This window comes from Schistocerca gregaria, unplaced genomic scaffold (assembly GCF_023897955.1).
Source record: "Schistocerca gregaria isolate iqSchGreg1 unplaced genomic scaffold, iqSchGreg1.2 ptg000665l, whole genome shotgun sequence".
NCBI lineage: Eukaryota > Metazoa > Arthropoda > Insecta > Orthoptera > Acrididae > Schistocerca > Schistocerca gregaria.
The window spans coordinates 325490-348608 of NW_026062048.1; the positions used below are offsets into that span (position 1 = coordinate 325490).

At 23.0% G+C, this 23119-nt stretch overlaps 1 protein-coding gene and 1 non-coding gene across 2 annotated transcripts; both read left to right on the forward strand.

The window, feature by feature from the left end:
- The first annotated feature begins 1421 nt into the window (after window positions 1-1421).
- LOC126318372 (uncharacterized) lies at window positions 1422-3697 on the forward strand. The gene is made up of 2 exons (XM_049993361.1): window positions 1422-3206; window positions 3677-3697. The coding sequence occupies exons 1-2, from the start codon at window positions 1422-1424 to the stop codon at window positions 3695-3697; spliced, it is 1806 nt and encodes a 601-aa protein (XP_049849318.1).
- An 11961-nt stretch (window positions 3698-15658) lies between these two features.
- LOC126318374 (5S ribosomal RNA) lies at window positions 15659-15777 on the forward strand. Its single transcript, XR_007557254.1, has one exon. It is a non-coding gene; the product is annotated as a 5S ribosomal RNA (ribosomal RNA).
- The last annotated feature ends 7342 nt before the right edge of the window (window positions 15778-23119 follow it).

Below are 23119 nucleotides of genomic sequence, written 5' to 3' on the forward strand. Positions count from 1 at the left end.
AAACAGATGAATTGAATTGAAGAGGTATAATAGGTTGAAGGGATAGGAGGAATATAAAAGTTAGAGGGTAACAGATAAAACATGAAAATGGTGTGGGTTAGAGTTAGATGATATATAATATAGAATAAAATAAAAGTATTTGAAAATAATGAATAAAGATTATGAAGTGATATAGATGAAAGTTGTTGTATCAGAAGGGTAAATAGAACAAGAGAGTGCAAATAGAAAGAAAGATAATATATGTGAATGAATATGAGATGATAATGTATTTATAAAAAGTTAATAATTATAAAATAATTTAAAAATGATATAATAATATATATATTTTTTTATTTATTTTGAAATAAGATTATAAGAGACGAAAGAGAGATGATAAAAAAAGTGTAGTAAATAAGGCATGATATTAGAAGAAACAACAGAAGAATGATAAATTATAGATAATATGTGCATAGAAATATAGATATAGATATATGTATTAAGATAGACAGTTATGTGAAGCATGTGAATAAAATAAAACATATAATGATGAGTTATAGAATAAATGATATAGAGATAATTAATATTAAGGTGTGAGGTACAGAATAAAAATAATAAAAAATAGATATGTGATATAGAAAATGTAGAAATAATAAATGAATAAGATATGTGATTATAATAGATATTGTATATGTAGATAATATGATTGATATTTATTAGATAATAAAAAAATGAAAGTTTGTATAGAGAGATATGGAGAAAATATGTATAAATAAAACAAACATATTGAACTAAGAACGAATAAAAGTTGTGAATAAAAAGATAGAATAAAATAATAGATGGTAGAATGTGATTGTAGTAAGCTGCTATAAGTAATTATTGATAGAATGGATAAAGAAAAAGAGTATATTATCGTAATAGTAGATACTAATAAAGCAAAATAAAATGAACAACATAAAGTGAACAAAAGGTAATGAAATAAATATGTGTAAATAAGAATTGCTTTTTTTTTTAGATGAACTAGTGAATAAATATTTTTTGAGCATTTGATGTAAAAAATAATCAGATTGATACTCATATGTTGTGATTAGATTGTTTGATAAGTGAAGAGGTTGGAAAACATCGCATATAGGTTGATATTGAAAAATATAAATTACAATAGAGTAACAATAGACTAAGACAATGATAGAATAAAATGAGAACCATATTAATTATAATATTCAGAGAAGTTTTATAAAAGGTTTTAAGTACAGAATTATGTGTGATATAGGAAAGTGAAATATAGATTATAATAAGTCTTAGGCAAAAATATGGCAAGACGGGTTGGGATACATATGGTCAATGCTAAAATTTCATCAATAAACTTAATTAGGTAAATTAGATAACTATAGACATATTAGCCGATGAAAAATGTAAAGACAAAAAATTTTGTCTGTTATTAGAGCATGATGAACAAGTTACTAATAGTGGTGATTATAGTGGCTGAGATTTCAAGAATATTTTCGATAGAAGATACCTCTTCGAAGGTATTTGTGGTGGAGTTGAACAAGTTGTTGGTGAATAATAAAATTTCAGATGACTACTGCATTGATGAAAAAATATTTTGCGATAATGGTCAGATCAGTACTATGAATCTAGAAGCGGTTAAGCTATGTAGATTTCCTGTAGAGATTACAATAATTAGGGATACATTAAAGAATTTGACAATAACATACGCAAACCTGAAAGGTAACATTCCAGATGAAATTTATAAATTGACTGAATTGGAATATCTAAATTTAGAAGGGAACAAATTTAGTGGTAGTTTGAGTGATAATATTAAAAATCTGATTAAATTATCGTATCTTGACTTGAATGGATCAAATCTATCTGGACCGATACCTGATGGTCTATATTTATTGAATGAATTGAAATTTCTGAATCTGAAAGGAAACAAATTTGATGGTAGTTTAAATAACAATATTAAAAATATGAGCAAGTTACAGGCTCTTGATTTAAGTGGATCAAGTCTATCTGGACCGATACCTGATGGTCTATATTCATTAACTGAATTACGATATCTGAATCTACAAGGAAGCAGATTTAATGGTGATTTAAATGATAAGATTAGAGATATGAATGAATTATCGTATCTTGACTTAAGTGGATCAAATTTATCTGGATCGATACCTGGTGGTCTATATTCACTGGATAAATTGGAACATCTAATATTAAGAGATAATAGATTTAATGGTGGTTTAAGTGATAAGGTTAAGAATCTGAATAAATTATTGTATCTTGACTTAAGTAGATCAAATCTATCTGGACCAATATCAGATGGTTTATATTCATTGACTGAATTACAACATTTGAATCTACAAGGGAATAGATTTGATGGTGATTTAGGTGATAAAATTAGATATATGAATAAATTATTGTCTCTTGACATAAGTGAATCAAATCTATCTGGACCGATACCTGATGGTTTATATTTATTGACCAAATTGCAATATCTGGATTTAAAAGGAAACAAATTTGATGGTAGTCTAAATAATAACATCAGATATTTGGACAAGCTATCGTACCTTGACTTAAGTGGATCAAGTCTATCTGGACCAATACCTGATGGTCTATATTCATTAACTGAATTAAGATATCTGAATCTACAACAAAACAGATTTGATGGTGGTTTAAATGATAAGATTAGAGATCTGAATAAGTTATGGAATCTTGACTTAAGTAATTCAAATATATCTGGATCGATACCTGATGGTCTATATTCATTGACTGAATTAGAATATCTATATCTTATGGGTAACAGTATCAATGGTACTTTATCACCTAAGATTGGTAATATGATTATGTTAACTAGTCTAAATCTGAGTTTTAATCAATTAAGTGGAATTATACCAAATGAAATAGGTAATTTAATCAATCTGAAAGATTTAGAAATGAGAGACAATGAATTTGAAGGTAATATTCCTGATCTGAGTCGTCTAGAATTTTTAGTAAATATGAATATTAGCTCAACAAAACATATTCTGAATGCAAGTTGTGATAATAAAACGTTACCTCCATATATTACTAAGAACAGATGTTTCATTGCACCTGTGAACAGATTATGCAATAGTACTATACACTGCGAATATAGCAATAAGCCTGTAGATAAATCATCAATTGGTTCAATGTTCTACACACCAATACTGAAAATGGTTGTTATGATGATAGTATGCAGAGGTGTGATAGAGACAGTATTAAATTGGAACTTGTAATCATGATGTTTAAGTTAGTAAATATGTATATATCTATAAAATATAGATGATTTGAATTAAACTAGAGGAGTTATATTAGTTTTTATATATAATAAGATGAATAGGGATGATATATTTATATGTGAGAAAGTATAAAGTATTGAAATATAAGAGATAGTTTAAAATATTGTATGAGATAATATGATGTACAATGAAATGTTATTAATATAGAAGGTGATGTTAGAGTAAATAAAATTGATTTTAGAATGAGTATTTTGAGGTATATTTATTACAAAATAGTTAGTATAGATTGATGTATTGATATGTTTTGTACTAGCGTTAGCAATTCTAAAGTGGCATAGTGTGTGATAATAGAATTTTAACTAATATTAATAATATTGTGTAGATATTAGGTTGCCTATTATTTGATTAAAAGGACTTGATTGATTATATATTGTTTAATATTATAGGAGAGATTTATTGAGGGTTGAATGAGAAAGAGTTATTATTTATAGGCTAGAATGTGAAATATATGAGTATGATACAGAAATTGATTGAAACAAACACGATATAATTTAGATAGGATAAAATAATGAGATATATAATTATTATGAATATTGGTATTATTATTTATTATATATGTTCATGTGGTTATAAGAAATGTAATTAAGATGAATATGAATAATAGATGAAGATGAATAGGGTTGAGGAATGGTTTGTTTGAGGAAAATAGAAATGAATGTATATGATAGATGGGGTATGAATAGAGCAGATAAAAGAGATATATATGTTTATATAATAAAAAATAAGAAAAATATATATGTGAGTAGTAGAATTATGGATAGAGAAGAAAGTGAAATTAGGGTATGTGCAAAGAGGTAATTATGATTTAGATTGAGTAGGTGATGTGGATATTTAGTTATGATAGATAGTGTGTGGACAATATGAATAAAAATAGATTGAATATAAATGGATTGGACAGAATAGGAACAGATAATATGATAAAATAAAAAATATGTAGATAGTATTGTTAAGGATGTGTGGATATGCGTGTGTATAGAGAAATCTGATGTTATATAAGTATGTGTAAATAGTATGATATGATTGTGAAGTATGTGGATATGGTATGTGTATGTGTATGATGTGATAGAGAAGACATGTGGAGTATGTGATGTGTGTATGTGTATGAATTATGGGATTGTATGTGGATGACGAGATATAGATGAGTGTGTAGGATTGTGTGTTTGTGTAGGTGTGAATAATATGAATGAATGATGAATAGTGTGCGTAAGTGTATAAATATGTGTATATGAATTGAGATATGATAGTATGTAGGAGATAGATAGTGTGTGTGGATAGTTTAAAGTATGTGAATGTAGATAGTATTAGCAGTGTGTGAATAATATATGAATAATATAATTGTGAGGATGAGTATGTGTGTGTGTGTAAATAAGATAAGGATGAATATGTATATGGATGATGTGTGGAGAGCAGTGTAAGAGGATATAAATGAGGATGTATGTATTTAGATGTGTGTATATGAATTGAGATAAAATTGTATATTTGTAAATAGGATGAATGATAATTGGCATATGTGAATATAATGAGATGTGTGAAAGTGTATAGGTAATATGAATTATGATAGGATTTTAGGGTTTTGGATAATAGAGATAATGATTAGTGGTGTTATATGTGCCTGATGATATATATTGAATATGATGGAGTAGAATTTGATAGGAGTGGGTAGAATTTAAGAAAAGAGTAAGAGGATAGAAATTGAAAATGAATAGGAATATATTAATAGCATAAAGAGTAGGAATAATAGATTAAGATATAATTAAGAATTAGGAAGAGTGAATTAAGAAGAGATATAAATTAAGAATTAAGAAGGGTAGATATAGATATTATGATGATGAAATTATATGTGAATAATGTAATAGAGAGTGAGAGAGTATATATAGAGTATAATATATTGTTGAAGATATGAATAAAATACCAGAAGGTTGAAGGAGTTAATAGAATAGAAGAAGAAATTAGAAGTTGGAGACGAACAAGAGAACATAGATAGAATAGAATAGAGAGATATGATGATAGAATAGAATAACAAGAGGTAATATGAGAGTAGAAGGATAGAATAATAGAAGAGAATAATATGATAGGGTGAGAATAATAGATAGTTATGATTTGAATAGATGTAGATAAGTATGATTTTTATTGAGCAGATATAGATGTATGATTTTTATTGAGCAGATATAGAGTATGATTTTTATTGAGCAGATATAGAGTATGATTTTTATTGAGCAGATATAGATGTATGATTTTTATTGAGCAGATATAGAGTATGATTTTTATTGAATAGATAGAGATAATATAATAGTAGATAATAGTGAATAATAATACTATGTATGGAGTGTTGAGGATGAGTTTGTGTATAGATGTGTGTATGAATGTGATATTGCAAGAGTCTAAATAGTATTGTTTGTGTGATAATGTAGATAAGGATATATATACATATATATTCTGATAGAATTATAAGAATTTGTGTATAAGATGAGGTGGATTTATGTGTATGATGATTATGATATTATCTGTGAATGATAATAGTAATAATGTATAATAAAACGAGCATTATGATGAATAAAACAAATAAAATATAACAAATAATTATAGAGTTAAAATTGATATAAAAGATAAAAAAAATAAATTAAAAAATGATTATATATATATATATAAATGTAGAACAAATAATAGAGTAAAAAAATGTTTTATGTTATAAATAAAATTTTTTATTAGATGAAATATTTATATTGAGTAGTATAGTTGATTTATGATAAAAAATCAGATATATTACATAAGAGAAATATTTACATATTTTATATATATTAAATAATTAAAATAAATAAAATTACAAACATGTGTTAAAATATATAATAATAAATGTAGGATATAATATATTGTTAAAATTAATTGTATAAATGAATAATAATGTAGATAAATGTTAATACATATATAATATTATATGAAGTTATATCAAGTGATTTTGATAAAAATAGGTTGTTATAAATATATATACATAAATATATATATAATATACATATATATATATACAATATGTAATGTTATATGAAGTTATATCAAGTGATTTTGATAAAAATAGGTTGTTATAAATATATATATATATAAATAATAAAGTTTATTATAATTATGATAAAGTATTATTGTATAAATGATATGGTTATATATAATATATAATAAATAATAGATTAATACAGTATAATATAATAGTTAAATATATTACATTGGTGTTTGTATAAATAGATATTATTATAATATTTAAATCAAAATTATAGATCTAAAATAATATATTTATATGAACGATTTAGATATATTGATATGTATATCTGAGTTTTTAAATAAATGATAAAATAATATTATATATTGCTATTGAAGATGATAATAGAATAAATGAATGGTTATATATATAATAATATATATGTATATAATTATTAAATTTATGATGATAGTTCATTGTATTATATTGATGATAGTATTATATTATTTATATAAACAACTGCTGATATAAGAGTTTATATAATATTGATTAGGGCATATTTGATTATATTGTCTATGAGTTGTAAGATTAAGTCAGTTTAAAATAAATGATTGTTATTAAATGTAATTTTATTTTTAGTAAAATTTATAACTTATGTCATATAGCTATAATAGCATAGTAGTATTAATATTTATTAAAAATATTTGTTTAGATTAGAATAGTGTTGATTAGTGTTAAAAGTGATCAGAATAAAATTGATAGATAAGGCAGAGAATAAGATAATATATGTTGTATATAGATTATTTAAAAGAGGTTGTATAGTAAAATGATTGATTTTGTTTATGAATATTTAGTACTGAAAATAGAATGATGAGAATCAGGTTATGAGTAGATTATTTAATTTTTAAAGATTTATGGTTTTTAATATTGTATGTATTTATAAGAGATATATTTATATTAAATTGATAATTTAATGATTTTGTATAAATTATTAAAGAGTTTTATATATAATATGATTTTTATTGATTAAAAATAACACATGATTAGTATAAGTCAGATAGATGAGAAAGAATATGATATGATAAATAATAATGTTATTGTTATAGAGATGAGAGAGTGTAATATTATATATAACAGAATATATATATATATGAATATTATTATATATTATATAGTGAAATTAATATATAGTATGATATGAATGGGATGGTATATAGAGAGTGTATATGTATGAATTGAGAGATATAATAATGAACGTATGTATAAATTGAGAGATATAACAATGAATATAGAATATATGTATGTGAGAATAGTTTGAATAATGTGATTGTATATAAATGAGTATGTTTGTGTATGAATTGAGATATAAGTGTTGCGAGTATGTGTGTGAATGAGTGTGTGTATAAATAAATGAGATGATTATGAATATGTAGATGTGTGTGAGTTAAGATATGAATATGAAAGCATGTGTATATAGATGAGTATATATAAATTAAATTATGACGTGATAGTGTGTAGAAAATATGTATATAATATAAATTGAGATGTGGTAATATGAGTATGAATATATAGATAAGATGAGATAAGTAGAGATGGGAAAAAATATATGGATATGTATAAATAATTTGAATAATATAATGAGATATGAATGATAAGGTAAAGGTGAATGTATAGGAGGGATTATGGATAATATGGATTGAGAGATGTGAGATGATAATAAGGGAGAGGGTGTATGGATATATATATATATATATATATATATGTGTAATAGAGGTTGAAGAAGTGGAGAAGGTAATAGGAATTAAAAGGTATGAGTAAGAAGTGATAGTAGAGTAGGAGGGTAGAGGGAGTAGAGGTAAATAGAACGAGAAAAGATGTAATAGGATAGATAGGTATGATGATAGATAGGTATGATGATAGATTGATAGAAGATGAGAGGTATGATGAGTAGTGAATAATATTAAATAAGATGAATAAATGGTAATAAAGAATAGAGATATTGAAGATGATATGATGAGAGAGAATAAGGTGGGTAAATGGTATGATAAGGTGGAGGAAATATGAATAAGAAGAAGTAAAGACAGTGTATGAATAGTGTGTTTATGATATAATTAGTATAAATATGTATAATGGAAGTAGGGAGTATAGAGGATAGGATAGAAGAGTAGTGAAGATATGGATAATAGTGGTGTGGAAGAGTAGGAGTGATAGATTAAGTGAGAATTAAGAATTAAACAAAATTGATATTAATAATTGAGAATTTAAATGAGAATTGAAATAATAGAGAGAAATAAGAATTGTTGAGATAGGGTTAGGGTTAGGGAAGTATATATCATATAAAAAAACAACATCTGTTAGTAAATATAAATTATAGTATTATATGTTGTGTCAGGATTATTATATCTTTGCACATTATCGACTTTAGAATATATATAAAATGAATTATTATTGTCTATGCTATATTTAATTAGTTGCAGACAGAATAGTCGTACACACGCGAGACAGATATAAATGTTAAATCAAGTGATATTAATACAGAACAGATGGGTATTTTAAATTCTGCAGGGTATGATACCTAATACCAGATGGTATTATATAAAAATTTCAAACATATTTTGACGTTCTTCTATAAGAAAATATTTTTTGTTTATAGAGTTGATATTATTTAAGAATAAACAAATAAATAATGTTAAAATAATGATGTTATAGACATATTATATTTAATTTATTAAAAAGCATATTAATAATTTGATTGAACAAAATCTGATATTTAAAAAAATATACATATTATTCAGAATAATTATAAGAAATCAATTAAGACAAGAGAATAATATTATAATTACTTTCGAGTGTTCATAAATATAGATAATGTATGTATAGAATGGGTTTTTTGATTAGATAGCAAAAATATATGAGCATTTTTTTGATTATTATAGGTTGTTAAATATTGATAAGATTTTGGTTTTTGAATATGACTTATAGATTGATTTTTTTCATGTTATTTTTATGATTTTATTAGATGGATTATTATTAAAAAAACTAACTCTGTACAAAAATTTGAGTTATTTAATAATTCTGAATGTTTAATATCGTCTATATCAATAATAATAATTAATAGATTTGTATAAATAAAAAATTAGTCAAATATGGTTGAAAAAGTAGAGTTGTTATTTAGTTATAGTAATTATAAACAGATAAGATAAAAAATATAGAGCAGAATGATTCAATAATCGAATCTTAATAGAAAATGATAATAATATCAAATATAAAAATATGAATATAAAATAGTATCAGATATTAATAATTGAAGGTAATAATAGAATCCCAAAATGAAAATTATATAAGTCGTGATAACAAAGACTATAGACTGTGATCTGAATCTAAGTCTAAAAATTTCAACGATGATCGTAAAGCTTAGTGAAAATATATAAATACAGTAAATATGATATTTATATATAGAGAGAATAAAAATACAAATATATTTAATAATAATAACTAAATATAAACATATATGTACAAGCTAATACATCATGTATCAGGAGTTATATATTTTATGTCAATAAGATGTCATGCATAGATGTATAAATAATAGAGAGATATCAAAGAGAACAAATGAAATAGAAGAACGAGATTATTAGATGTAATTTAAAATATTTGTATATATAATAAATAACATATATACAATAAATGTATAATGTTATAGAAGACGATAAAATGATAAGAAAATAAATAGTGAAATAGGATGATATAATATAATAGGATAATAAAAAATAGTATATGTATAGATAATGGTAGAATATATATTATAAAGAATAGATGAATAGTATGAATAAACAGAAGGTTATGTGTATATAATGTGATATAATAAGAAGTATATAGATAGTTATGTTAATGTAGAAAATATGATATAGTTAGTATTGAATAGTTTGATATATTTTGCGTATAGATAATATGACGTAGGTGTTGTGTGTGAATAGTATGATGGAGTGTAGAAGTATGTTGGATAATATGATAAAATGAGAAACTTGTAGGTAATATGATAAAATGAGAAACTTGTAGGTAATATGATAAAATATGCGGGTATATGAGATAATATAATATAAGATGTAGTTATGTAGAATAATATGATATAATAGAAGAGTATATATAGATAGTATGTGAATGACATAATAAAAAGCATAGATATATAGTATAGAGAATGTATATGTAGATGATGAGATATTGAATAAGGTATATGAGAGTATAGGATAGAGAAATTGAATTGAAGAGATAAGGTGTGTTGAAGGAATAGAAAGGTTAATAGATAATAAAAGCATGAAAGTGATGTGAATGAGAGCTAGGTGTATAAGATAGAGTAAAGGAAATATAAAATTTATGAAAATAATAAAAGATTAAATAATATATATAAAAAGTATATAGGGAGATTAGGGAAGAGAAGATGATGCAAAGAGAAAGAGAGAATAGAGATGAATGAATAATTGTAAGATAGAGATATGTTGATAAAAGATAAAGAATATAAACGTATTATAAAATGATAAATTTAAAATAAAAAATAAATGAGATGAAATAAAGTTTTTTATAAGCTTTGAAATAAGGTAAATATAATATAGAGAAAAATTAAAAGGGATAGAGCATGGTAATAGAAAAATGAAGAAGAATGGGAGATTGTAGGTAGAGAATATGTGTATAAGATATGTGAAAATAGTTATGTGAAAATAGTTATGTGAAAATGTAATAAATAGAATGAAAATTATAGAGATGATGGATATAGTTATAATATGAAGAACAGAGGTAATGAATAATATAAAGTATAGAGTAAAAAGAAAAAATAGATAAATGATATAGAAAGTGTATAGATAGATAATAGTAAATAAAATTTAATGTGATTATTATAGATAAAGAGATAGATAATTGATGTTTATAAATTAAAGAGATGAATAAAAAAATGATAATTTATTTGTATGTAGAGAGAAGATGTGTAAAATATACTGAATTAGTTATAAGAGTTTTGAAAAAGAGAAAAATGAATAATATATAAGAAAAAGAGATATATATAGTGGTTAAAGACAAGTTGATATAAGAGATGAATAATATATTATTACAATAATAGAAAGTAAAAAGCAAAACAACAAGAGTATAATGTGAATAGAAGGTAGTGAGATAGAAATATTAGAAAGATTTGTATGCATTTTTGCTTCACGAGCTCAGTAAATGAACATAATTTGATTATTTGATGTGAAGGATTATGATGGATGCGTAAAAGATGACCTTAACCTTTAGCAAATGAAGAGATTATAGAAAAATATAAATTATAGTTTGATATTTAAAAGATAAGTTACAATGAGTAGTAAGAGATGAAGGTAAAGAAAAGAGTATTTAAAGCTTTATAAAAGGTTGAAAAAGAGTATATATTGTGTATTATGGAGGAGGAGATGATAGAATATAGAGGTTTGTAATATATATAAAATATATAGCTGAGACAGATGATCATAGGTGGTGAATGTTAAAAAATATTTGATAAAGTTAATTAGGTAAATTATATAAATATAGATAATTATATAAATATAGATAATTATATAAATATAGAGACATATGAGCATAAATTAGTTTGAAAAATTATTACAAAACATAAGATGATGAACAAGTGATTGATAGTGTTAATTGTAGCAGATGAGATTTTAGCAATATTTTGGGCAGAGGTGGATTAGAGATGTTTGAGATTTGTGGAGGAGTTGAATAAAGTAGTGGTATCAGATAATAAAATCAGAGAAGAGTAGTGCAATGAAGAAAGAGTATTTTGTAATGAAGATGATGAGATTGTTGGTCTCGGACTATATGCAGAGATTGAGATATCTAAAATTGCAGAAAATATTGTATTAATTAAAGATAGATTGAGGAATTTAATAGGATTGATGTGTCTGTCAGGTAATATTGCAAATGATATCTAGGATTTGAATAATTTAGAAGTGGTGGATTTGGGCATTAACAAATTGGTCGGTAAATTAGATGATAGAATTGAAAAATTGAGTAAATTAAGGATATTTAACTTGGTGCTATGAAATTTATCTGGCAAGATAGATGAAAATTTATATTGATTGAGTAAAGTGCAAGAGTTGAATTTGCAAGGAAACAGTTTTTGATGGGGTTTTGAGTAATAATATCAGAAATCAGACAGAATTATCGAGTTTTAACATAGGTGAATTAAGAGTATGTGGCATAATACCAGATGGTCTGTAATGAGTGACCTAAATTAGAAGAGTTGGTGTTAAGGGGAAATAAATTTAGCGGTAATTTAAGTGATAAGGTTGGAAATCTGAAAGAATTAGATAACGTTGAGTTGAATGGGTTAGGCCTGTCTATGTGGATGATACCTGAAGGTGTATATTGATTGATTAAATTAGAATATGTGTTGTTAAGGGGAAGTAAGTTTGGTGGTAGTTTGAGTGATAAGATTGGAAATTTGAAAGAATTAAGTTGTTTTGAGTTAAGTGGATCAGGTCTGTGTGGACCGACACCTGAAGATCTATAGTTAGTGAATAATTTAAAAATTTTGTATTTAAATGAGAATAGATTGAATAATAGTTTAAACGATAAGATTGTAGGTTTGAATAAATTAATGCATCTTGAATTAACTAATTCAAACATATCTGGTCTGATAGCTGATAAACTATACTGATTAAACAAGTTGAGAACTGTGAAATTAGGAGGTAACAGTTTTAATGGAACAGTGAGTGATAATATTAAACGTCTGGTATAGTTAAGTTATGTTGAGTTGGGTAACTGATGTGTATCTGGATCTATAGCTAGTGGTCTATATTAATTGGGTAAATTAAGATGTTTATTTTTACAGGGGGAACAAGTTTGATGGTGATTTAGATGAGGACATAAAAAGTGTGAATTGATTAGTTTATGTTGACGTAAGTAAGATAGGTCTATGTGGATCTAGAGCTAAAGGTCTATATTGGCTGTGTAATTTGGAAGCTTTGAAGCTGGGAGATAAGAAATTTAATGCTAGTTTAGATGAAAATATTAGAAATGTGTATAAATTAGTGGATCTTGACTTAAGTGGATTAAGTCTGTCTGGACCGATAGCTAAAGATCTATATTGATTGAGTAGATTGAGATATGTGAATATTTGAGAAAATAGTATGAATGGCAGTTTATGGTCTGATATTAATAGACAGAATAAGATAATTGGTCTAGATCCGAGTTTGAATCAATTAAGTAGTGCTGTGAGAAACGAAATTGGCAAGTTAACTAATCTCGAAAATTTGGAAATGAGGGAAAATCAATTTGAAGGTAATATTCATAATCTGAGTGGTTTGAAAAAATTAACTGATATGAAGATTAGCTGAACAAAATAGAGTCAGAATGCAAATTGTGAGGATGAGATGTTAGCTCGATTTATTGAAAAGGAAATATTGAAAAGGAAAATTGCTTGATTAGATCTGTAAATAAATTGTACGATAATATGACAAGATGCGAATAGAGTGATAAAGCTATGAATAAGTGATCAGTTGATTGAATATTCTATAGATATAGATCGAAGATGATTGTTATGATGATGGTGTGTATAGCCGGAATAGAGATAATGTTGAGTTAGAATTTGAATGATGAAAGGGTTTATGCAGGATAATAGATAAATTATATATAAAATACGAGTTATTTAAAATAATGATGTTTAGTATAAGAGTTAGCTTGTTATAGAATTTGATATATATATATATATATAAGATGCGAAGTAGAGTTGATTAAAATAGAGTGGTAGTTTGAAATATTGCGTAAGAGATATTAGAAAATATATTTAGTGGGAGATTATTGATAGAGATGATGATGTTAAAAATAAGATTAATTAGAGTGAATGTATATTTTGAGTTATATATTGATTGTGTAAATATTTATCATAGATTGTGATGTATTGATAGGCTTTTTGGGTGGTATAGTAGGTTAATAATAGGGGTTATAGAGTGGAGTAGTATGTGGTATAAGATAGAGAGGGTAGTATATTAATGAAATAAGATGATATAGGAACAGAGGATAGGATAATAGAATAATATTTGATAATATAATAAAATAAATAATTAATTAAAGAATATGATAATGATATAATATAGTGAAAAAAAGTATGAAGATAAAAGAATAGATATGATAGAATAAGAGATTGTGAATTAGATGATAAAGTAATAATGAATTATAGATTGAATATAATATGAGTATATATTTGATTAGATAGAGAGGAATGGATAATATGATAGAGGATGTGGATGTATAGAAAAAGGTATAGAAGGTATGACAGAGACGATAATTAATATGAGTGTAGATAAGTAGTTAATAAGAATTAATGTGTGTGGATAGTTAATAATAATAATGAATGTGAATAGTTAATGGTAGTTAATGTATGTGGATAGTATGATATATGAATTATATGAATAATATGAATATAAGGTTATAAATTATGAATTAGATAAGAATAGATAATATGGTAGATTATGTGAATATGTAGATGTAGATAGAGTATGATAGATGGTGTATATAGATAGTATTATATAGAATAAATGAGTGTGTATATAATTATGATAGATTGTAATATTAAGTAGATATAATAGTAGAGTTATATTAAATAGTGATATTAGTATATTTTGGTAGAGAGTATTAAAGATAGATAGATAAAAATGATGTTAATTAAAATAATGAATTGAATAATGAAGATTAAATAGGTTAGATGAATTTTATTATAGAATAATCTATATTTGAATATGAATATTATTTGATAAAGCTGTAATATATTAATATAGAGATAGTTAATAGATCGATTAGTATAGATGATTGTAAAAATAGATATATTGGTCTAATATATATAATAAATATGTATCTGATAATCAATATGAGTTAAATGTATAATTTGATGTAATAAAATTTATCATCATCTTTAATTATAAATATTTTTTGTTGATATAAAAGAATTCTATTAGCTGATATTAACTTGTGTTAAAAAAATATATATATATATGTTTTACATATACAAAGAAAATAAAGGGTTGATTTTATGATAGTGTTATAAAAAAACAGAAAAATAATGTCATATGTATAAAAGTAGATAATTATAATCTAGTAGGTTACAAGACATAAGAGTTAAATAGAAAGGAGATAAATATTGATAATAAGAAATTTATTTATTTATAAGATAATTGGTGTGTGAATTATTTAATAATATGATATAAGAGATGATATTAGAATATAGATGATTGATTATATAAATAAAATGAAATATATAATATGTATTATATTAATAAAATTATTATATAATAGATTAGAGTTAAATAAAAAAGAAATTTAAAAGATGATAAGAGTTGTAGAAATAGATGATGATTTATATATAAGAGATTGATAGTTATATAATGAATACGACCATACTAGTACAAAAGCACCGCTTCCCGTCCGATCAGCGAAGTTAAACGTACTTAGGCCTAGTTAGTAATGGAATGGGAAACCAGCTGTGAACTCTAGGTGTTGTATTCTTTTTTTTTATTTCTTATATTTAATATATATATATTATTTTTTATTGTTATATTAATATATTTTGTAATTATTATTTAACTTATATAACAACTAATATTGGATGTAAGAAAACTCATATATAATATTTGAATTTATATATATTTTAATATTTTATACAAGATTAAAAATGATATCTGTTAGTAGAATTCAGATAGACAGAGAATAAATATTTAGATAAATATAACATGATATAAAAATATTTATAGTTAAAATAAATAAACAATAATAGATAAAAAAGTTTATAAAAAAAATTAAATAAATGTAAGATATTATAATATGATACTATGGTATTTGATGATAGAATAAAATGTGATGATAACAAAATAGAATAAGAGAATAGAAAATAGTATATATATTTATATATGTTATGAAAAGATAGTATGTAGATAATATATATAGATGAATATAATAATAGGAGATTTTAGATAATATAAATATAAATAATATGATATAATGAAAATCAGGAATGAACTATTGATTTGAGAGGATAAATATAGATGATATAATGTAATAAGATTATATAGAAGATGTATGATTTAATATAAAAATAGATATAGATATGATAATATGATATAATAGAAAAGAAGTATAGATAGATAGAATGATAATATTGATGATATAATGTTTAGAAAAGTGATAAATAAATGTATGATATAGTGAAAAATATGCATAGATGAATGAAATATAAAGTAATATATATATAGATATAGAAAAATATGTGGTGTATGGTATATATAAATAATATAAGATGTATATAAAAGAATAGTGTATGTAGATTTAAAAAATTATGAATAATTGATATTAATAAAAATATGTAAATATAAATATGATAAATATTAAAATTATATGATATCAGAGAATAGTTAAATATATTATATGTATGTATAAATAAATAATATTATTATGATATTGAATAAAGTTAAATGATATTAAAATGATATATATATATATAATTTATATTAATGATTTTTAGATTATATGTTTATATATTTAGATCTGAATTTTTATATAATAAATGATAAAATTAAAATAATATTATGATATTTGTGCTATTATTGAAGATAATAAATAATTAGATATAATAGATAATTAGGTTATATGAGGTTATTTAGGATATGAATAATAATGTGTTTATATTATGAAATTTATTTGATGATAGATTAATATATTATACTGATGATAATAAATCGTTGTATGAACAGATTGTGTTACAAGAACCGATATGCTGTTGTTGAGAATATTTTCGATCTTCACGCACAATCTGCATAAATTCTACTATTCTGTCAGTTATATCTAGATCATCTTTGTCAAATATAATTTGATATTTGATAAAGTTTCCGATTTGTGCCATACATGCACAATAGTCTAATATTGTAAACATCTGTTGACAGTATTGATTTGGATTAGAATGTTGTTGATTATCGTTGAAAGCAAGCATGATGAGACCCATAGATGAGGGAGAAGTTACGACAGCAACACATTGATTTGGTTTATATCCACTGTTTAAAAGAGGTTGTATACCGATAGAGTTAAAACCGGTCTGTTGTGTATGAATTTGATATTGAAGAGAGAACAATGAGATTGCAGCTATGGTTAAATAAGTAATTAGTAACAATAATAGAGATTTAATTGTTAAATATTTTTTATTTATCATTTTTAGTATTGTAATTAGATATGTTTGTATGATATTGATAATTGAATGATTTAGTATAAATTATTAGAATTTTTATAATTGTTATTATCGGTTAAAAATAATATATGATGCTATAAATATATTATAATAAGACTGAAAATAGATAGATATGAAGTATTATGATATTTTAATGATATATATATATATATAAATATGAATGGTATGATAAATTAAAAGAAATAGAAATGAATCGGATAAAGAACAAGATAATAACAATCCGAATGAAGAGATATGGAATTAAATTATAGAGTATATTTCTGATAGATATATAGTTGTATGATGTATGAATAGAAAAGGACAAAGATATGTAGTTTAATATATATGTATATCATTGAATAACTAGTGCTTAATGAACGATGATAAATATTATGATCAAGATTGTCAGATATTTATATATATTTTTGTTTAGTATATATATATATATCAATATTATGTTATATTTGTAAAATTGATAACTTGATGTGGTAGATTGAAGAAATATATATGTGAATAGTATTTGGACATATAATATGATAGAGTTTGAATATATGAATAGTTTTGATAGAATTTGAATATATGAATAGTTTGAGATTGTTTATGATAATATGATGTATATATTGTATATAGGTATGAATATGTATATAGAAAAAGTGTATATGTTGTAAATAACTATGATTGTATATGATATCAATAAAAATATATAAATATAATAAATATGATATACATAGAGTTGAGTTATTATGATAATATATTTAATAATGATATGTTAAATGAAAAACATATATGATCAATAGAAATTATTAATTTAAAGTATGATAATAATATTATTGATAAAAAAAACAATATAGAACAGTGGTAAACTATGTAGATATAGATTAATATGATGTTTTATAGATATTATTGTTATAGAAATAAATAAAATTATATGATAATAGCTATATATATATATAATATAATGATATATAAACTCAAAATGATATTGATATTTGTATTAATGATACATGTATGTATATATAGATGAGTTTGTTATAGAAGAGGTATAAACAATAATAAAATATATGATATATTATAGAGATGATATATAATTATAGATATAAAAGTATATAGATAATATAGATATAAAAGTATATAGATAATATAGATATAAAAGTATATAGATAATATAGATATAAAAGTATATAGATAATATAGATATATTATATTATATGATTATAGGATAGGACAGAAAATATAGTAGAGAGATAATACAATAAGAATATTGAGATAATGGGATAGAATAATATAATAATGATATAGAGTAAATGTGTTTTAAGGTATAGGAGATTTTAGATTAAACATAATAAAGGAATGAATAATATGATAAATAATTTTATAGATAAAATAATTTAGTATGAATGATATAATAATATTGAGATATATATATATATATAATTAAATAGAGTAGTATATTTGTCATAATAAACAAACATTTTTTATTTAATAGATTCAGTGATATTATTATTAATCATTTTATTGATGATATCGTGAGTTTATTTAATATTGAAAAATATTTGGATATCACAAATAGCATGATGTTATTATTATAAATAATATATTATTTTTTTAATAGAAGATTTTGAAATAAGAAGTTATGAGGTTAAATAATAGTAAAATAATATTTAAATAGAAGAATATATATATTAATATAATATATAAAATAAAATATAAGAAAGTATAATAGTAGTAAATTAGTTAAAATATAAATTATTATAAATGAATAGATATATTAAACAAATATTAGATGTAATAAATAACGAGAGTATGAGATAATAATAGTTAAATTTATATATAATTTTAATTTTATAATTAATAAAAATATAATCATATATTAATAATAGTTTGAATTATCCAGATATATCACTTTCTAGGAAGTCATTATTAATATTATATAATCATTGTTAATCCTTATTTATATATATATTTAATAATAATTAAAGGACATCTCAATATATCGTTTTATATTATATTATTTACATAATATAATATTTATAAACTCTAATATTTACAATTCCTTAATTATAATATAATATTTTTCATTGTCTTTTTCAATTTATTTTCATAATTATATCTAATATAATATATATTCATCACATAGACTAATATATCATATTATATTATATATAATTATTATCCTATTTAATCTAGCCTTATTTTTTATATTTCTAGTTTTATATGCTTCCAACTATTAATAGATTATATATATATAAATATATATATATAACCATATAAAGATTTTAGCTTTATATCATTAAATTTTCATTTAAATATATTACCAATTATCTTATATTATTGTTCCTCTCGTACTAAATAATATTACTATTAAAATAGGATTATATTGTATACACCTGTAGGTTAAAACTAACCTGTCTCACGACGGTCTGAACCCAGCTCACGTTCCCTTTTATTGGGTGAACAATCCTACACTTTTTGAATTCTGCTTCACAATGATAGGAAGAGCCGACATCGAAGGATCAAAAAGCAACGTCGATATGAACTCTTGGCTGCCACAAGCCAGTTATCCCTGTGGTAACTTTTCTGACACCTCTGAAGGGAAGGATTTAAGTTTATATAATCCATATATAATATATAGATTATATTTATCCCATTTAAAAAATATGGTTTCAAAGGATCTTTAGGCCCAACTTTCATTTATATATTATTCTTACTTAAAATAATATTCAAATAAACATTTACCCTTATATTCTACATAAGATTTCTTTTCTTATTGAGTTTATCTTTGGACACCTGTGTTATATTTTAACAGATGTGCCGCCCCAGCCAAACTCCCCATTAAAATAATTTTAATGATATTTAGATTATGATGCATAATTTATAAAATCATACAATTATAAATTGTATTATCTATATTTATCATTTAATTAAAAAAATAATAATTATAGTGGTATTTCATTGACGTTATGACAATAAATTGCCACAACTCCCACCTATACTATACTAATTTTATTTTTTTAAGTATTTTAACTAGAGTCAAGCTCAACAGGGTCTTCTTTCCCCGCAGGTTATTTTTATAATATTTTTATGTATTATATAAATAGTTATTTTTGTATATAATAAACATTTACCCAAGCCCGTTCCCTTGGCTGTTATTTCACTAGATTATTAATAGGGACAGTAGGAATCTCGTTAATCCATTCATGCGCGTCACCAATTAAATGACGAGGCATTTGGCTACCTTAAGAGAGTCATAGTTACTCCCGCCGTTTACCCGAGCTTTATTAAATTTCTTTAATATTGACATTCTGAGCACTGGGCAGAAATCATATAATGTCATAAATATTATCTTATATCTATCATTATACTATGTTTTAGTTAAACAGTCGGATTCCTCGTTTTAGTAATCAGTTCTAATATAAGATATATATAATAATCAAGATAGATTATTATATTGATCCATCAGAGCCAATCTTTCTCCCGAAGTTACAGATCTAATTTGCCGACTTCCCTTATTAATATTAATTCTATCGACCAAACGATTTTATCATAGGATACCTGATGCGGTTATCTGTACGTTCATTATTATATATTTTTAAATTATATATAAATCTAATTTTTACGAGTACAATACACAGTTAAATATTATTTTTTATAATATCGTATATATTATATTGTTACATATAATATATATAATATTACATATATAATATCTTCTATATAGTAAACAATTTCTATTAATGATTAATATTCTATTGTCTACATTTATATTTATATTAGTATAAATATATATATATATTATAAAGAAAAGATAACTCTTTTTTAACCTATATTATACTTTTTAGATTTATATTTTTAGACATGTCACCACATAACTATAAACATTATAAATGTGTATAGTTCATGTTATATATAATTAATGGTTAATTAATGTTAAAATTATTCCCTTTCTTAATAAATACTTATATTTATTTTTTATATATTATTTACTATATTGTATTAGGAACGACTAACTCTATATAGATTAACTTTATATAGAAACCATTATCCACTTCGGTCCTCATATATATATAATCAATATGATTATTGAATTTTATTATGAGTATTTGCTACTATAACCAAGATCTGCTCTTAATATTTATTCATAATAAATCACTTTATTACTTTATATAAATATTAATGTCCTCCTACTAAGATTTATATAATTTGTTATAATAAATCTTGTAAAGAATCGATATTAATTATATATTAATATATATAATTATTAGTGATATACCAATAATTAATATATTAATAATATTAAACAAACATATAATATATAACTATATTATATTTAATTTGTCGATCACTTATGCGTTATCCATTTTAAGCACAATTTAATTCGGCAGGTATGTTGTTACACACTTCTTAGAGGATATCTACTTCCATAATCACCTTCCTGCTGTCTTTATTAAATCATAGCTTTTACCTTTATCAATATTCGATAAATTCATTTTAACATCTTATCTTTACTTATGGTTGATCCCATATAACCATATCTGCTTACCAAATCATGGCCAACTAGGTATAATACATATATATTACATATTTAAAGTTTGAGAATAGTTTAGAAATAATATTTATTCCTAATCGTATAATATAACCGAAGTCATATTATACATTAACTCTTATCATTTCTTTACCTCATAATACTAAATTATATATATATTAGATTTAATATAATATATATATATAGATATTTATTATACCCGCTATCCTTAGAGATATTTCGGAGGAAACCAGCTACTAAATGGTTCGATTAGTCTTTCGCACCTATTCCCATATTATACAAGTGATTTGCACGTCAACATTGCTACGGTCATCCATTTTAATTTCTTAAAACTTCTACCTATACAGGAATAGTTCACCATCTTTCGGGTCCTAAAATTAAAACTATAAGTGATTTATTTTTTATATAAAAAAACTAAATCCTATAAACTGAATATTATTTCTATTTCTATATGTATATTTATTTTGACTAAATAATAATACTTGCTTTAATTTTAGACTCCTTGGTCCGTGTTTCAAGACGGTTATTATTAATATCATATCATTTATAATATATTATTATATATTTTTATTTAATATATAACATATTTTTATAGTATACTATTCTGTATATATAGAAATATATAGAGAATAATATATTATATTAGATGATATCAATAACGTTAATTATATTAATAATTTCAAAGTCTATTTAACTCTCTTTTTTCAAAGTTCTTTTCATCATTCCCTCACGGTACTTTTTAAATATTCACTATCGGTCTCCTTTTATATATCATATTTAGTTTTAAGAGTAATCTATCTCTTTATATATATATTCAGAATATATATATATTTTATTAGATTTGCAATCTCAAACAAATCGACTCTTATTACAATAATCATATATATAATATGTATATATATAAAATTACAGGACTTTAACCTTATATTATTATTTTATTTCAAAATCAATTAATATTATATATACATTATTAAATAAATATTATTGTAACTAATATTACATTATTGATTATTTATTTATACTATTATTACTAATAGATATAATCAATTTCAATAATTGAACTTTTATCTACTTTCACTCGCCGTTACTAA